Below are 17,322 nucleotides of genomic sequence, written 5' to 3'. Positions count from 1 at the left end.
TATGATATGTTGGATTCCTGAGGATCTTTACTGGTAATATTTTATTAGCCCAATTTGATGTAAAAATATGTTTAGAAAAGGTACAACTGCATGGAACAGACACACTGGACTGAATGTTTTTCTTGGATTTTCTCATTGAAAGGCTCACTACAATCCTTTAAGACATGGTTACCATTCTCATTTTACAGAGGAGTGAAACTAAGGCCCAGAGAGGTAAGCAGTGCTCCCAAGTTCACACAGCAGGTAAGGAACAGAGCTGGTATTTGAACCTAGGGTGATCTAACTCCAAAGTCTGTGTTCTCAACCACTCTTCTCTCATATATTCATTTAATTAAACTTTTGACTAAAGTTGATAGGCATTACTCTCAAACAAATGTAATTAAACAAGCTTTTATTGAAAAATATCTTGACACTATTTTGGGAATTGTCCTCCTTCTCAAGAGTGTGTCTGTCTTTGTCTCTCTCTCTCCCCCTTTTAAGTCTAAATGTTATTTCATCAGTAAATAAAATATATTAATAAAAAATACAGAGAGGAATTGAACATATTTAATGAGCAGACTTTTAAAAGATGATTCATATTCAATAGATCTCTATGTTGTTCCATCACAAAATAAATATATTGTTAAAACATAAAGAGGGGGATTGCAAACAATTAATGAACAATTTTTAAATGATGGCTTGTATTCAGAAGATGCATTCTAGATCTCACTGCAACATGCAAGGAGTGACCCCAACGTAAAGGGCAGAGATTTGAAGGGATTTGGAGGGTCCATTTCCTTCTTCGGCAGTCAGGCCTCCCTGCTAAAACCTGCACTCCTTTGCTGTGTGCAGTCGTTCACAGACCCTCCGGCAGCCTTGGCCCTTAAGAGTACTTTTGTCTTCAGTCTTAGGGTTGCGCTGAGAGCCCTTGTTGTGGTGCTTTCACTATTACTTTTGCTTTCACTAAATTTTCCAACTTAAGAAGGTTGCCTTTGCTTGATCTTCAGAAAACTTGCCTTTCACCTCCTAAAGTGACTTTTTATTAATAGCTGTGCAATCCTGATTGCTTTCACCCTTTTGATGCAGTTCTTTGATCCTCCAAGTCTAAAACTCAAAATTACCTCTGAACAGTGGCATTCATGAACCAGGGAATGCGCTCTTCCTGAGAGTTCCTCTAAGTTCCACCCCTCAACACACATGTTCTTTCCCCACAGGCCTCTAATTCCTTCCACGGATACTTTGCACTGCCACATAGAGTTTTAGGCTTTCTTACCAGATTATTTCCTTTTTATGTTGTCCTGAGTGTGAGGGAACAATTGAGACCCTTTCCTGCCCCATCCAACCCCAACCCGGGTTCCCACTACTGCAGGTACACTGTGGAGGCAGCCCACATCTGGGAACAGTTCTCACCTTGCCTTATCTTTTACGTTCAGAGATTGGCCTGCCAAGGTACATCCCACCTCAGGGCTTGCAGGGGCTGGACTGTCCATAAAACCTTCACAGGAACCTACTGCTCTCTCCTCATCAGGGAGGGGACTGGAGAGTTTCCAGGAAAGCAGATGTTATGGTACAGTAACTCCTGCTTCTCCCTAACCCCCTTCTACTGGGGAAAGGTAGATGTCCAGCTGGATCCCACCCAGAGAAGACAGAAGACCCTAAGAGAAATCCTGTGGAGATTGACAGTGACTCTGGAACATGGGACGAGACCCATCTTTCATATCCAATGCTCTCCAGGTCTAAAGGTCCCTTGGGAAGCAGGAATGGGGATATGCCAAGATCCTCCCTGTTGAGGATGTCAAGGTCAGCCTGGGGGAGACAGCCAGCAAGGCAAGGGACACAACGAGGGGTGCAGCTCAGGGGAGACCCAGTGACCCTTTCCACAGGGTGTCAACGCTTAGAGCTATTTCTAAGGAAGGAACTGCCTGGGCGTGCAAGTGCTCATGATCCACGGGAAACCTGGGGCAGCCTTGGTGTTTAGCACGCAGAGGGTGTGAGAGGTGACAGCAGGAGGGGAGGAGAAGAGAAGGAAAGGGAGACGGCAGGGAGAGTGGAAAGAGGAGAGGGGAGAGGGAAGGGAGGGGAGCCGGCTGCACAGCTGTAGGGAAGGTCTAATATGTGTGGAGGGGAGGTGTTCAAACTGTCATGAGAGTTAAGAATTTAATAACCAGATTAGACAAGAGTCACTGAACTGGACTAAATTCTCCGATGGGACTCAAATTCCATTATTGGGCAAGATTAAGTCTTCTCTCCCTCATCCCTCTCCAGTGAGTGGAAATGGGGTTCAGAGTTATTAGAAGAGATAAAACCATTCTGTTTGCCCCTCACTGAGCTGAGACGCCTCCATTACACCAACTACACATAAAATCCCAGACTCTCTGAGCTGCTGGACTTCAGGCACAGAGATTTTTTTTCTTTGCCGGCTCCCTCTCCTGGCACCTGCCCCTCTGTCTCTACAGACTGGAGAAGACAAAAACTAAAAAAGACCAGGGATGTTTCTTAACTTCATTTCAGCATTCAAATTAATCACTCTAATTTTTCACACAACCAACTTTCCTTTCCAGTGCTTTTTCAGTTAAGAGGACGTTATCTTAATGAGAAAATTTCTAAGGAGAAGGCAACGTATGTTTGGAAACTAACATCTTGTGGAGTGAGGCTGACACACTGCTTACATAAAACCATTTGGTAGCCTGATTCATTATTCATTTAGTAAGAGTGACACCTAGCAGGGGACCCGATTGGTTCAGAAGCCACGTTTGAACTTTACCTTGAGAGACAGCCCTATGTGCTCGCTCAGAGGCAAGCATTTTACTGAAAACCAATGTTAACGTAGATTTACAGGGGTGTGTATTAATATTTGCTTTTATCCAGCAGGATATTGCATATCTGTGTCATTTCTGTTTCAATTCCTAAATCTAGAAATGGCTTACTTCTTCAAAGTTGTACACCTCAAGGCTCTTGTCTTTAAGGTGACTTCTTTTCTAAAAGATTCCTCTATGGGCTTTTTGTAAATGATCAGTGATCCCGGCCAAGGTCAGATATGTTTAAATTCTCCAGAAACATGCTTCTCAGAATGTTAAGCTCTGTGTGTGTGGGGGGTGTGTGTGTGTGTGTGTGTGTGTTTGTGTGTGTGTGTGTGTGTGTGTGTGTGAGAGAGAGAGAGAGAAAGAGAGAGATTATATACACCCTCACTGGTTATGCTTATAACGCACCCCTGAAAGAAAATCTGAATGGGAAAGGATCACAGAAAGCAAACATGAATAGTTTAAAATTGCTTCTAAAGTGATTATGATGGGCCCCTTTTCTATTTACTAATGGTTTTAGAAAGTTGTTATTTTGTTCTAGAATACAGCCTGTCTCACTTTGGATCTTATTAGTTTTCTTTTTGTTAATACTGAGGTGTATTTAGTAGTATTTTTATGTGATAGTCATTTTTTGTGGGGGAAGGGGACTCTCACTTGGCCAAGAAAGAATAAGAAAGAAAAGGACAAGAAATGAGAAAGAAAGGGAAAAAATATTTTCCCAAAATAACTGGACAAGAGCTGGACTGGAAACAGAAAGAAGGAAGAGGGTTGAAAGAATGCGTGTGTGTGTGTGTGTGTGTGTGTGTGTGTGTGTAAAAGACATGGTCTGAGGTAGAAATAACCAAGTTGTTCCAAGGTGGAATAAATCAAGTTACCAAGAAGAAAAGCAGTGGAAAATGCTGGTGGAAGCTCAAGAATGTTACTCTGCCTGAAAGGGAAAAACCAAGAAATGAGGAAGTGATGCCAGTCAAATAATTCCCTACATTATCCAGTGGATGGTGCTGTGTGCCCAAAACAGCTTTGTTGCTACTTACAACAGGGAAGAAATAATGTGTAACATATAAATGTGAACTCAATGTGTAATTCTTATACCCCCAAATTCCAGAATAGTTCAGAGATTAATAAAGCAAGATCTGTAAAACAAAAACTTTAATGTAAACTTTGAAATAACTTACATTTTCACCTTTGATTCCAAGAGCTGTAGATTGAGGTGATACTTTTCAATATTATTCTCCACATCCATGGCCAGCTGGTGACTACAAACAGAAATAATGCCTCAATATAGCTGAATCCGTAAAGTTATCATTTATATCAATAAAGCTGCCAACTTTGATTTAATTGAAAAAGCAAATATATATGCAATTTTGTTCATTTCATTAATAGAGTCCTAAAAGTTCCTATTGATGGATGGTGGATAAATAACCATACCATAGAAAGAAATTGTTGTTTTGCCTTTTAACATTGCTTTCTTTTGATTTCTACCATTCAGCTCAACATTCATATCTAAGGCATGTAAATCATTTACTTTAAGCAAAGAGGAAAGCAGAATATTAGACCAGTTCAGGGGAATAAAAACCGTAAGTAGAGTGTTACAAATCCCATTGTATTGTCCAACTAGTAAGTTGTAGAGAGAACCTCATTCATTCCCAATGGTGTCACTACCATTGAACCTTTCCTCCTTCATTCTGTAAGCGTTTTCAGAGCTCCCGCTATGAGCAGAGCATCAGTCTGCCCTGGAGAAAGACGGAGGACTATGAATATATGGTCACTGCTCCTATGAGCCTATAAGACAATCACTGGGTGCTACAGTGGTCAAGGAAGGCTTCATGGAGACTATGGCAGTTGTGCTCGGTTTTGAAGAATGGACAGGAATTAGTAAGTTGAGATGTAAAAGGTAATACATATGAGGAAGATATTAAAACAAAGGAGTAGAATCCAAAGAAAACAAAAACACTAATTTGAAAAGATACATGCACCCCAATGTTCATAACAGCATTATTTACCATGGCCAAGATATGGAAGCAACCTAAGTGTCCACCAACAGATGAATGGATAAAGCAGTTGTGGTGTGTATATATATATATATATATATATATATATATATATATATATATATATATGTATATTCACACACACACAATAGAATATTACTCAGCCATAAAAAAGAATGAAATTTTGTCCTTTGCAACAACATGGATGGACCTTGAAGGTATTATGCTTAGTGAAATAAGCCAGACAGAAAAAGACAAATACTGTATATTATCACTTATATGTGGAATCTAAAACATAAAACAAATGAATGAATATATCAAAACAGAAACAGACTCACAGACACAGAGAACAAACTAGCGGTTACCAGTGGGAAGAGGGAAGGAGAGGAGGGGCAAGATAGGGGTAGAGGATTAAGAGGTACACACTACTGTGTATAAAGTAAATAAGCTACAAGAATATATTGTACAGCACAAGGAATATAGCCAATATTTTACAATAACTTTAAATGAAATATAATCTATAAAAATTTTAAATCACTATGCTGCACACCTGAAACTAAGATAATATTGTAAATCAACTATATATCAATGTAAAAAAAAAAAAAACTTAAGTCATTGATACCAGAAATGCAACCTAGGCAGGCCCAGGCAGGACTAAACCCCACTGAGGTCCCATTCTGAAGATGCAAGAAAAGGGAGAGGAGTGTAGGAAGCTATTTACTGGGCCTGCCCACTCAAGATAAGGGGACCTTGGACACAACTATCGGTTGGGTCCAGTTAAATCTGGTCTCTTTCTGCACCACCTAAAGGGTTTTGTTCACCTGTGACTTTATTGAGACAGCAAAATGATTCACTGAAAGTGACTATACCCACATTATTGGAATCTCTGATGGCAATTTGTATCCATGACTGTGAGCATCAAACTAAACAAATGAATGTATTCTTTTATTACAATGACGGTTTGAAGTGCCACTGTTAAATGATTATAAAAGTGACCTATGTTCTTCAGAAAAAACAAGAGTGGAGGTGAAATGTTCAGGTTATTTGGGGACAATAAAGAGAAATTTTGTGGAAGAGGAAGATACAAGGAGGAGCATAAAAGGAAATGAGTTTGTACAAGCAGAAGAGGAATAGTCATTGGCCACACAATGTGTACAAAACACTGTCGTGACATTTTACTTGTATTAGCTCATTTAATTCTCACAGTAGCCTTTATCAATCAAGAATTATTTTCCCCAGTGTAGAGCTGAGAAATCTGAAGCTCAAAGAGGTTATGTTCAACTCAGCAGAAACCGCATTAAAACTCAAGTCTCACCACTACAAAGTACTGCTTGGAGGATTTAATATCAGTCTTTTATTAAATTTCTACTGACTGTGGTTTTCAGAGATAAAGTATTTGACAACCCAATCCAATACATATGCATGTGGTAAGGGTGTGTGTGTGTGTGTTTAAAACTGAAACAAAAGTTTCAAGAAATATTATTTCTCCAACTACATGTAAGGTACTCTGATATTATTTAAACATATTTCAGATTTTCTAAAAGGCCAGGGGTGACCCATCAAATCGGTTTAACAAACAATCAGTGGATTGTGATCTACAGTTTGAAAAACGTTGCTACAGGGAAACAAAGCATGTGAAGCAGGAAAATGTGATGAATGGGATGTTTTAGAATGGTTTGTGGTGGGTGTGAGCAAGGAGAATGAAGGAAATTATTTAGGTGGGTATTCAAATTAGCCAGGTAATGAAGACCAGGATTATAATTACAGTAAAGAAAAGAAAAAGATAAGAAAAAATTGTGCTGGAGACATCATTAGGATAATGAATGTATCCTCTCGAGAAAGGAATAACAAGTGGTGGGGAAAACATGGTAGATCAGATATATTCACACATGGCCACTAGGTGGTACCATCAGCCCAAGACAGCTCTGTGGTTGCCCAGGTGGGATGCTGAGGGGCAAGGAAAAAAACACTCTTGCCTGGTCTGTGCTGTTGGTATTCAGGTTTACCATTATTAATTTAACCTTATTCACTCATTTACAGATATATTAAAGGTCTCCTCTATGCCAGGAATGATGCAAAACATGGGGGACACAATGATGAAAACACTAGACATGTTTCCTGTTCTGATGTTCCTACAATCTAGGAGAAGATGTATATTGAATGAGTAACTAAAAATGTGATGGATGTTATTAAAGGGGAAACACGGAGAGACCTAATCCAGTGTTGGTAGGCTGGAAAGTCTCATTTTTATAATTCTATGGTCTTGTGGGAACAGCAGCCTTATAAAAAGGATATTTTAAAATACTGTAGAAAAAGAGGGGCAAGATGGCGGAAGAGTAAGACGCGGAGATCACCTTCCTTCCCACAGATACAGTAGAAATACATCCACACGTGGAACTGCTCCTACAGAACACCCACTGAACGCTGGCAGAAGACGTCAGACCTCCCGAAAGGCAAGAAAATCCCCACGTACTTGGGTAGGGCAAAAGAAAAAAGAAATAACAGAGACAAAAGAATAGGGACGGCACCTGCACCAGTGGGAGGGAGCCGTGAAGGAGGAAAGGTTTCCAGGCACTAGGAAGCCCCTTCGCGGGCAGAGTCTGCGGGTGGCAGAGGGGGGAGCTTCGGAGCCGCGAAGGAGAGCGCAGCCACAGGGGTGCGGAGGGCAAAGCGGAGAGATTCCCACACGGAGGATCGGTGCCGAGCGGCACTCACCAGCCCGAGAGGCTTGTCTGCTCACCCGCCGGGGCGGGCGGGGGCTGGGAGCTGAGGCTCGGGCTTTGGTGCTAGCCGGGAGGGAGTCCGGGAAAAAGTCTGCAGCTGCCGAAGAGGTAAGAGACTTTTTCTTCCCTCTTTGTTTCCTGGCGCGCAAGGAGAGGGGATTCAGAGCGCCACCTAAAAGAACTCCAGAGACGGGTGCGAGCCGCAGCTATCAGCGCGGATCCCACAGCAACAGGGGCACAGAGGGAAAAACGGAGAGATTCTCTCACAGAGGCTCGGCGCCGAGCAGCACTCACCAGCGCGAGAGGCTTGTCTGCTCACCCGCCGGGGTGGGCGGGGGCTGGGAGCCGAGGCGCGGGCTTCGGTCGGATCGCAGGGAGAGGACTGGGGCTGGCGGCATGAACACAGCCTGAAGGGGTTGGCGCGCCGCGGCTAGCTGGGAGGGAGCCCGAGAGGAGGTCTGCAGCTGCCGAAGAGGCAAGAGACTTTTTCTTGCCTCTTTGTTTCGCAGCGCGCAAGGAGAGGGGATTCAGAGCGCCGCGTAGACGAACTCCAGAGATGGGCGCGAGCTGCGGCTATTAGCGGAGACCCCAGAGACGGGCGTGAGACGCTAAGGCTGCTGCTGCCGCCAACAAGAAGCCTGTGTGCAAGCACAGGTCACTCTCCACACCGCCCCTCACAGGAGCCGGTGCAGCTCGCCACTGCCAGGCTCCCGTGATCCGGGACAACTTCCCTGGGAGAACGCAAGGCGCGCCTCAGGCTGCTGCAACGTCACGCCGGCCTCTGCCGCTGCAGACTCGCCCCGCCTCCTCTGTACCGCTCCCTCCCCGCGGGCTGAGTGAGCCAGAGCCTCCCAAGCAGCTGCTCCTTTAACCCCGTTCTGTCTGGGCGGGGAACGGACGCCCTCAGGCGACATACATGCAGAGGCGGGTCCAAATCCAAAGCTGAACCCCGAGAGCTGTACGAACAAAGAAAAGAAAGGGAAATCTCTCCCAGCAGCCTCAGAAGCAGCGGATTAAAGCTCCACAAACAACTTGATGTGCCTGCGTCTGTTGAATACCTGAACAGACAACGAATCATCCCAAATTCAAGAGGTGGACTTTAGGAGCAAGATATATTAATTTTTCCCCTTTTCCTTTTTTTGTGAGTGTATATGTGTATGCTTCTGGGTGAGATTTTTTTTCTGTATAGCTTTGCTTTCACCATTAGTCCTAGGGTTAGGTCCGTCCGTTTTTTTTTTTTTTTTCCTTAAAAAATTATTTTTCCTAATATATGTTTTCTTAATAATTTTTTCCATATTTTCTATTTTTAGAAATTAAAAAAAATTTTAATAAGTTTTTTCATATTTTTTATTTTAAAAAATTAAAATTGTTTTTCTTAATAAATTTTTTCTAAATAATTTTTTTCGTATTTTTTACTATAAAAAATTAATAAATCTATTTTTAAAAATTAAAAAAAATTTTTTCTGAATACATTTACTCTTAATAATTTTTTTCTTATTTTTTATTATAATAGCTTTATTTTATTTTATTTTATTTTATCCTCTTTCTTTCTTTCTATTTTTTTCTCCCCTATATTCTGAGCTGTGTGGATGAAAGGCTCTTGGTGCTCCAGCCAGGCATCAAGGCTGTGCCTCTGAGGCGGGAGAGCCAACTTCAGGACACTGGTCTACAAGAGACCTACCAGCTCCACGTAACACCAAATGGCGAAAATCTCTCAGAGATCTCCATCTCAACATCAAGACCCAGCTTCACTCAACGACCAGCAAGCTACAGTGCTGGACACCCTATGCCAAACAACTAGCAAGACAGGAACACAGCCCCATCCATTAGCAGAGAGGCTGCCTAAAATCATAAGGCCACAGACACCCCAAAACACACCACCAGATGTGGATGTGCCCACCAGAAAGACAATATCCAACCTCATCCACCAGAACACAGACAATAGTCCCCTCCACCAGGAAGCCTACACAACCCACTGAACCAACCTTACCAACTGGGGACAGATACCAAAAACAATGGGAACTACGAACCTGCAGCCTGTGAAAAGGAGACCCCAAACACAGTAAGATAAGCAAAATGAGACGACAGAAAAACACACAGCAGATGAAGGAGCAGGGTCAAAACACACCAGACCTAACAAATGAAGAGGAAATAGGTAGTCTACCAGAAAAACAATTCAGAATAATAATAGTAAGGATGATCCAAAATCTTGGAAATAGAATAGACAAAATGCAAGAAACATTTAACAAGGACGTAGAAGAACTAAAGAGGAACCAAGCAATGATGAAAAACACAATAAATGAAATTAGAAATACTCTAGATGGGATCAATAGAAGAATAACTGAGGCAGAAGAAAGGATAAGAGACCTGGAAGATAAAATCGTGGAAATAACTACTGCAGAGCAGAATCAAGAAAAAAGAATGAAAAGAACTGAGCACAGTCTCAGAGACCTCTGGGACAACATTAAATGCACCAACATTCGAATTATAGGGGTCCCAGAAGAAGAAGAGAAAAAGAAAGGGACTGAGAAAATATTTGAAGAGATTATAGTTGAAAACTTCCCTAATATGGGAAAGGAAATAGTTAATCAAGTCCTGTAAGCACAGAGAGTCCCATACAGGATAAACCCAAGGAGAAACATGCCAAGACACATATTAATCAAACTGTCAAAAATTAAATATAAGGAAAACATATTAAAGGCAGCAAGGGAAAAACAACAAATAACACACAAGGGAATCCCCATAAGGTTAACATCTGATCTTTCAGCAGAAACTCTGCAAGCCAGAAGGGAGTGGCAGGATATACTTAAAGTCATGAAGGAGAAAAACCTACAACCAAGATTACTCTAGCCAGCAAGGATCTCATTCAGATGTGATGGAGAAATTAAAACCTTTACAGACAAGCAAAAGCTGAGAGAGTTCAGCACCACCAAACCAGCTTTACAACAAATGCTAAAGGAACTTCTCTAGGCAAGAAACACAAGAGAAGGAAAACACCTACAATAACAAACCCAAAACATTTAAGAAAATGGAAATAGGAACATACATATCGATAATTACCTTGAATGTAAATGGATTAAATGCTCCCACCAAAAGACACAGGCTGGCTGAATGGACACAAAAACAAGACCCATATATATGCTTGACCCACTTAAGACCTAGAGACACATATAGACTGAAAGTGAGGGGATGGAAAAAGATATTCCATGCAAATGGAAATCAAAAGAAAGCTGGAGTAGCAATTCTCATATCAGACAAAATACACTTTAAAATAAAGAATATTATAAGAGACAAAGAAGGACACTATATAATGATCAAGGGATCGATCCAAGAGGAAGGTATAACAATTGTAAATATTTATGCACCCAACATAGGAACACCTCAATACATAAGGCAAATACTAACAGCCATAAAAGGGGAAATCGACAGCAACACAATCATAGTAGGGGACTTTAACACCCCACTTTCACCAATGGACAGATCATCCAAAATGAAAATAAATAAGGAAACACAAGCTTTAAATGATACATTAAACAAGGTGGACTTAATTGATATTTATAGGACATTCCACCCAAAAACAACAGAATACACATTTTTCTCAAGTGCTCATGGAACATTCTCCAGGATAGATCATATCTTGGGTCACAAATCAAGCCTTGGTATATTTAAGAAAATTGAAATCGTATCAAGTATCTTTTCCGACAACAACGCTATGAGACTAGATATCAATTACAGGAAAAGATCTGTAAAAAATACAAACACATGGAGGCTACACAATACACTACTTAATAACGAAGTGATCACTGAAGAAATCAAAGGGGAAATTAAAAAATACCTAGAAACAAATGCCAATGGAGATACGACGACCCAAAACCTATGGGACGCAGCAAAAGCAGTGCTAAGAGGGAAGTTTATAGCAATACAAGCCTACCTCAAGAAACAAGAAACATCTCGAATAAACAACCTAACCTTGCACCTAAAGCAATTAGAGAAAGAAAAACAAAAAAACCCCAAAGCTAGCAGAAGGAAAGAAATCATAAAGATCAGGTCAGAAATAAATGAAAAAGAAATGAAGGAAACAATAGCAAAAATCAATGAAACTAAAAGCCGGTTCTTTGAGAAGATAAACAAAATTGATAAACCATTAGCCAGACTCATCAAGAGAAAAAGGGAGAAAACTCAAATCAATAGAATTAGAAATGAAAAAGGAGAAGTAACCACTGACACTGCAGAAATACAAACGATCATGAGAGATTACTACAAGCAACTCTATGCCAATAAAATGGACAACCTGGAAGAAATGGACAGATTCTTAGAAATGCACAAACTGCCGAGACTGAACCAGGAAGAAATAGAAAATATGAACAGACCAATCACAAGCACTGAAATTGAAACTGTGATTAAAAACCTTCCAACAAACAAAAGCCCAGGACCAGATGGCTTCACAGGTGAATTCTATCAAACATTTAGAGAAGAGCTAACACCTATCCTTCTCAAACTCTTCCAAAATATTGCAGAGGGAGGAACACTCCCAAACTCATTCTACGAGGCCACCATCACCCTGATACCAAAACCAGACAAAGATGTCACAAAGAAAGAAAACTACAGGCCAATATCACTGAAGAACATAGATGCAAAAATCCTCAACAAAATACTAGCAAACAGAATCCAACAGCACATTAAAAGGATCATACACCATGATCAAGTGGGGTTTATCCCAGGAATGCAAGGATTCTTCAATATACGCAAATCAATCAATGTGATACACCATATTAACAAATTGAAGGAGAAAAACCATATGATCATCTCAATAGATGCAGAGAAAGCTTTCGACAAAATTCAACACCCATTTATGATAAAAACCCTGCAGAAAGTAGGCATAGAGGGAACTTTCCTCAACATAATAAAGGCCATATATGACAAACCCACAGCCAACATTGTCCTCAATGGTGAAAAACTGAAACCATTTCCACTAAGATCAGGAACAAGACAAGGTTGCCCACTCTCACCACTATTATTCAACATAGTTTTGGAAGTGTTAGCCACAGCAATCAGAGAAGACAAAGAAATAAAAGGAATCCAAATCAGGAAAGAAGAAGTAAAGCTGTCACTGTTTGCAGATGACATGATACTATACATAGAGAATCCTAAAGATGCTACCAGAAAACTCCTAGAGCTAATCAATGAATTTGGTAAAGTAGCAGGATACAAAATTAATGCACAGAAATCTCTTGCATTTCTATACACTAATGATGAAAAATCTGAAAGTGAAATTAAGAAAACACTCCCGTTTACCATTGCAACAAAAAGAATAAAATATCTAGGAATAAACCTACCTAAGGAGACAAAAGACCTGTATGCAGAAAATTATAAGACACTGATGAAAGAAATTAAAGATGATACAAATAGATGGAGAGATATACCATATTCCTGGATTGGAAGAATCAACATTGTGAAAATGACTCTATTACCCAAAGCAATCTACAGATTCAATGCAATCCCTATCAAACTACCACTGGCATTTTTCACAGAACTAGAACAAAAAATTTCACAATTTGTATGGAAACACAAAAGACCCCGAATAGCCAAAGCAATCTTGAGAACGAAAAATGGAGCTGGGGGAATCAGGCTCCCTGACTTCAGACTATATTACAAAGCTACAGTAATCAAGACAGTTTGGTACTGGCACAAAAACAGAAATATAGATCAATGGAACAGGATTGAAAGCCCAGAGATAAACCCACGCACATATGGTCACCTTATCTTTGATAAAGGAGGCAAGCATATACAGTGGAGAAAAGACAGCCTCTTCAATAAGTGGTGCTGGGAAAATTGGACAGCTACATGTAAAAGTATGAAATTAGAACACTCCCTGACACCATGCACAAAAATAAACTCAAAATGGATTAAAGACCTAAGTGTAAGGGCAGACACTATCAAACTCTTAGAGGAAAACATAGGCAGAACACTCTATGACATACATCACAGCAAGATTCTTTTTGACCCAGCTCCCAGAGAAATGGAAATAAGAACACAAATAAACAAATGGGACCTAATGAAACTTAAAAGCTTTTGCACAACAAAGGAAACCATAAACAAGACCAAAAGACAACCCTCAGAATGGGAGAAAATATTTGCAAATGAAGCAACTGACAAAGGATTAATCTCCAAGATTTACAAGCAGCTCATGCAGCTCAATAACAAAAAAACGAACAACCCAATCCAAAAATGGGCAGAAGACCTAAATAGACATTTCTCCAAAGAAGATATACAGATTGCCAACAGACACATGAAAGAATGCTCAACATCATTAATCATTAAAGAAATGCAAATCAAAACTACAATGAGATATCATCTCACACCGGTCAGAATGGCCATCATCAAAAAATCTAGAAACAATAAATGCTGGAGAGGGTGTGGAGGAAAGGGAACACTCTTGCACTGTTGGTGGGAATGTAAATTGATACAGCCACTATGGAGAACAGTATGGAGGTTCCTTAAAAAACTACAAATAGAACTACCATACGACCCAGCAATCCCAGTACTGGGCATATGCCCTGAGAAAACCATAGTTCAAAAAGAGTCATGTACCAAAATGTTCATTGCAGCTCTATTTACAATAGCCAGGACATGGAAGCAACCTAAATGTCCATTGACAGATGAATGGATAAAGAAGATGATGTGGCCCATATATACAATGGAATATTACTCAGCCATAAAAAGAAATGAAATGGAGGTATTTGTAATGAGGTGGATGGAGTTAGAGTCTGTCATACAGAGTGAAGTAAGTCAGAAAGAGAAAAACAAATACAGTATGCTAATATATATATACGGAATTTAAGGAAAAAAAAAAAAAAAAAGGCCATGAAGAACCTAGTGGCAGGATGGGCATAAAGACACAGACCTACTAGAGAGTGGACTTGAGGATATGGGGAGGGGGTGGGGTGAGATGTGACAGGGTGAGAGAGTGTCATGGACATATATACACTACCAAATATGAAATAGCTAGTGGGAAGCAGCCGCATAGCATAGGGAGATCAGCTCGGTGCTTTGTGACCACCTAGAGGGGTGGGATGGGCAGGGTGGGAGGGAGGGAGATGCAAGAGGGAAGAGATATGTGAACATATTGTATATGTATAACTGATTAACTTTGTTATAAAGCAGAAGCTAACAACAACAACAACAAAATACTGTAAGTTAAACCCCTTACAAACCAACTAGCAAATTGGGCAACAGAGATATATGTGAGGTGCTGTGGGGCCTGTTGATATATGCAGCAACCAAAGACAAGGCTCGAGTCTTCACAGAAAGAAATTTTTAAAATAGTATTAGCAATTTTGCTACTGTGGGGTTATAATTCATACATCCTCAACAAGCTATACACTACAAATACCAGTAGGTTTAAATTAGATAGCTTTAGCTCATTCTGTCAATAATTGCTTGTGGGTCACAAAGCGATTATACAGCAGAAGAATGTGTGAGTTGCAATCATGCATTTTCTACTCTGGTACCCGGCCTGATTCAACATTTACAAAAAATATTGATAGCAGTCAGCCTAAGGTCTTACTTAAGTTAATAAATGATTCTTCAAAACAATAGAGTTATAAGCAGCCTCCTAATTAATGGTCTTAGTAATTGCTCTTCTCTGTTTATGGGCACATGCCAAGCTTCACTGAGAGAGAGAGAGAGACAGACAGACAGACAGAGACAAATGCATCCAGTTGGCCCTGTAGATGGTGTCAGGTAGAACAGAGTTGCAGCTCCCCCTCCCTTCCCACCAACTGTCTACCACAAAACCCTGTTGAGCATTAAGAATAAATGTAACATTCCAAGGGGGAATAACCAATCAACTGCTATGACACCACTATCACTTAACTTATGGTCATTTCAAGTAGCTGAGATGATTTACATTAACATCTAAGTCAGCTACAGCTATAATGAAATGCCTAATCTGCTCACTCAAAGTACACCAATTTTTCAATCAAATTTGACAGCTTTCAAGGACACAGCCCTGCCCTGAAGCAGACCAGGAAAATCTTCAGAATTCCAGTCAAATGGGTAGAATTCTTAGGACTGGTAGCCACAGTTAGGACAAGCACGAAAGGGAAGCTCGCCCCAGAGGCCTGGGTGTTTTGAGGGAAGACTCTGAATCCCATCCCAGGAATTCCTCAATCATGACTGGGAAAATTAAGCATGCAAAGCAGACTGGCCATTTCCAGAAGCTTTCAGCTTTCTCAGGCTTCTAGATAATGAGAGGGAAAGAACAGAGGAAGGGGGAGGAGACCATTAATCTTCACATATCTTCCTGAGAGCATAGAGCTGGGAAAGATACATGTTGGTGTTAGCGAGGGGTTTAATATAGAGTTGTGGTCAATTAGCAGGAAAAAAACTTCTGGAGTTCACTTCTCACATTAAAATCGATAATGAAAAAACAGCATAACCAGATTTAATAAATAAATGACCTGAGCTGAACATCACAGAGAAAGTGTGTCCTCAGAGAATTAAGCTCAAAGAGATTATTGAATAACTCAAAAAAAATCTAAAATGCATGTAGACCACTGGCTCTCAACCCCAGATCCTCATCAGAATCACACAAAGGAAGCTTTTAAGAAGTACTGATTCTAGGATCTCTCCCCCAGAGATTCATATTTGATTTGTCTGGGGTGGGGCTTATGCATTTTTATTAAACTTCCTGGTGATTCAAAGTGTAGCCAGAATGAAGAACCACTGATCTAACATCATTACAACACTAATCTCCCCAGAGGAAAAATCTTCTTCCTAGTTTCAGCCAAAAAATCTTCAGTTATTATTGTTTACAAATAACTAGTGATGGTGGTGATGAGGGGGCAGGAGGGTAATCAAACAATTTTATTCTTATTTTTTCATATTAATGAATATGAATACCCTGGCATGACAAGAGTAAATTAAATCCATAGATAAGCCAGAAACTTCATTTGATCAAATGAACTGTTCTTCAAGTAGTAACATGGTCAATTCTTAGAATCATGGAGATGGGATGAACCTGAGAGGCCTTCTAGTTCAAACAGCCCCTGAGGCAAGGAGCCAGTATTGAAGGCACCATTCTGTTGATACAGAGCAGGACCCTGTGGGGCTCCTGGGCACAAAAGCCTTTCTGGGTCCCCCATTTCTTGATTACAGGAAATAGGCTTCATTCAGCCTCCAGGACCTTCCCCAAGTTCCAACCAGCAGGTTCCAACAGTTGCTAATTAGGGAAGGGAGGGGGTGCGGAGACTAAGGAGGAACAGTCAAGAAATGATAGTGCAGCCTTAGGGCAGGGTCCTCTTTCCCCATCAAGGGATACACATAACAACGTCTTTGAGCTGTTCTGCAGATACTGAAACCCCGGCCAGGTGGGAGAAGTTAACAGTATGCTGCCCACAAGCCCATACATAGACCCAAGACTGGTTGGAACCAGAAGGTTGATGATGCGGACTCCCACTTACCTCACCACCAACCAATCAGAAGAACGTCCACAAGCTGATCACACCCTCTTTGAACCATCACTGTAAAACTTCTCACTGCCAACTCCAGGTTGGGACACAGTTTTGAGGGCGTTAGCCCACTGTGGCCCCCTTTGCCTGGCAAAGCAATAAAGCTATGCTTTTCTACTTCACCCAAAACTTTGTCTCTGAGAACTAATTTGGTGTCAGGGTACAGAGCCGGATTCGGCGTCACTATCATGGGTGTCACATTTCATGCGCTCAGTAAGACTGTCAAGCCGGTATGGCTAGCTTCATTTTTAAACGTGGGGAAATGGGCTCAGGGTGGTTATGTAATTTGTCCAGACTCACAAAGCCAGGCAAAAGA

The 17,322-nt window shown here is 40.8% G+C and overlaps 1 protein-coding gene across 1 annotated transcript in view; it reads right to left on the bottom strand.

Annotated features, from left to right (window-relative positions):
- IQCJ (IQ motif containing J) overlaps positions 1-17,322 on the bottom strand; it is a 42,694-nt gene that overhangs the window by 11,505 nt on the left and 13,867 nt on the right. The window contains exon 2 of the mRNA XM_082461068.1: positions 3,956-4,036. Coding sequence (XP_082317194.1) covers positions 3,956-4,036 — 81 coding nt within the window. The remainder of the gene's footprint in view (positions 1-3,955; positions 4,037-17,322) is intronic.

The sequence above is a fragment of the Balaenoptera physalus genome (assembly GCF_965194825.1).
Source record: "Balaenoptera physalus genome assembly, chromosome: 4".
In the NCBI taxonomy this organism is placed as follows: Eukaryota; Metazoa; Chordata; class Mammalia; order Artiodactyla; family Balaenopteridae; genus Balaenoptera; species Balaenoptera physalus.
Note: the sequence above shows the minus strand (reverse complement) of the source record. Positions and strands in the feature narration are given on the sequence as shown.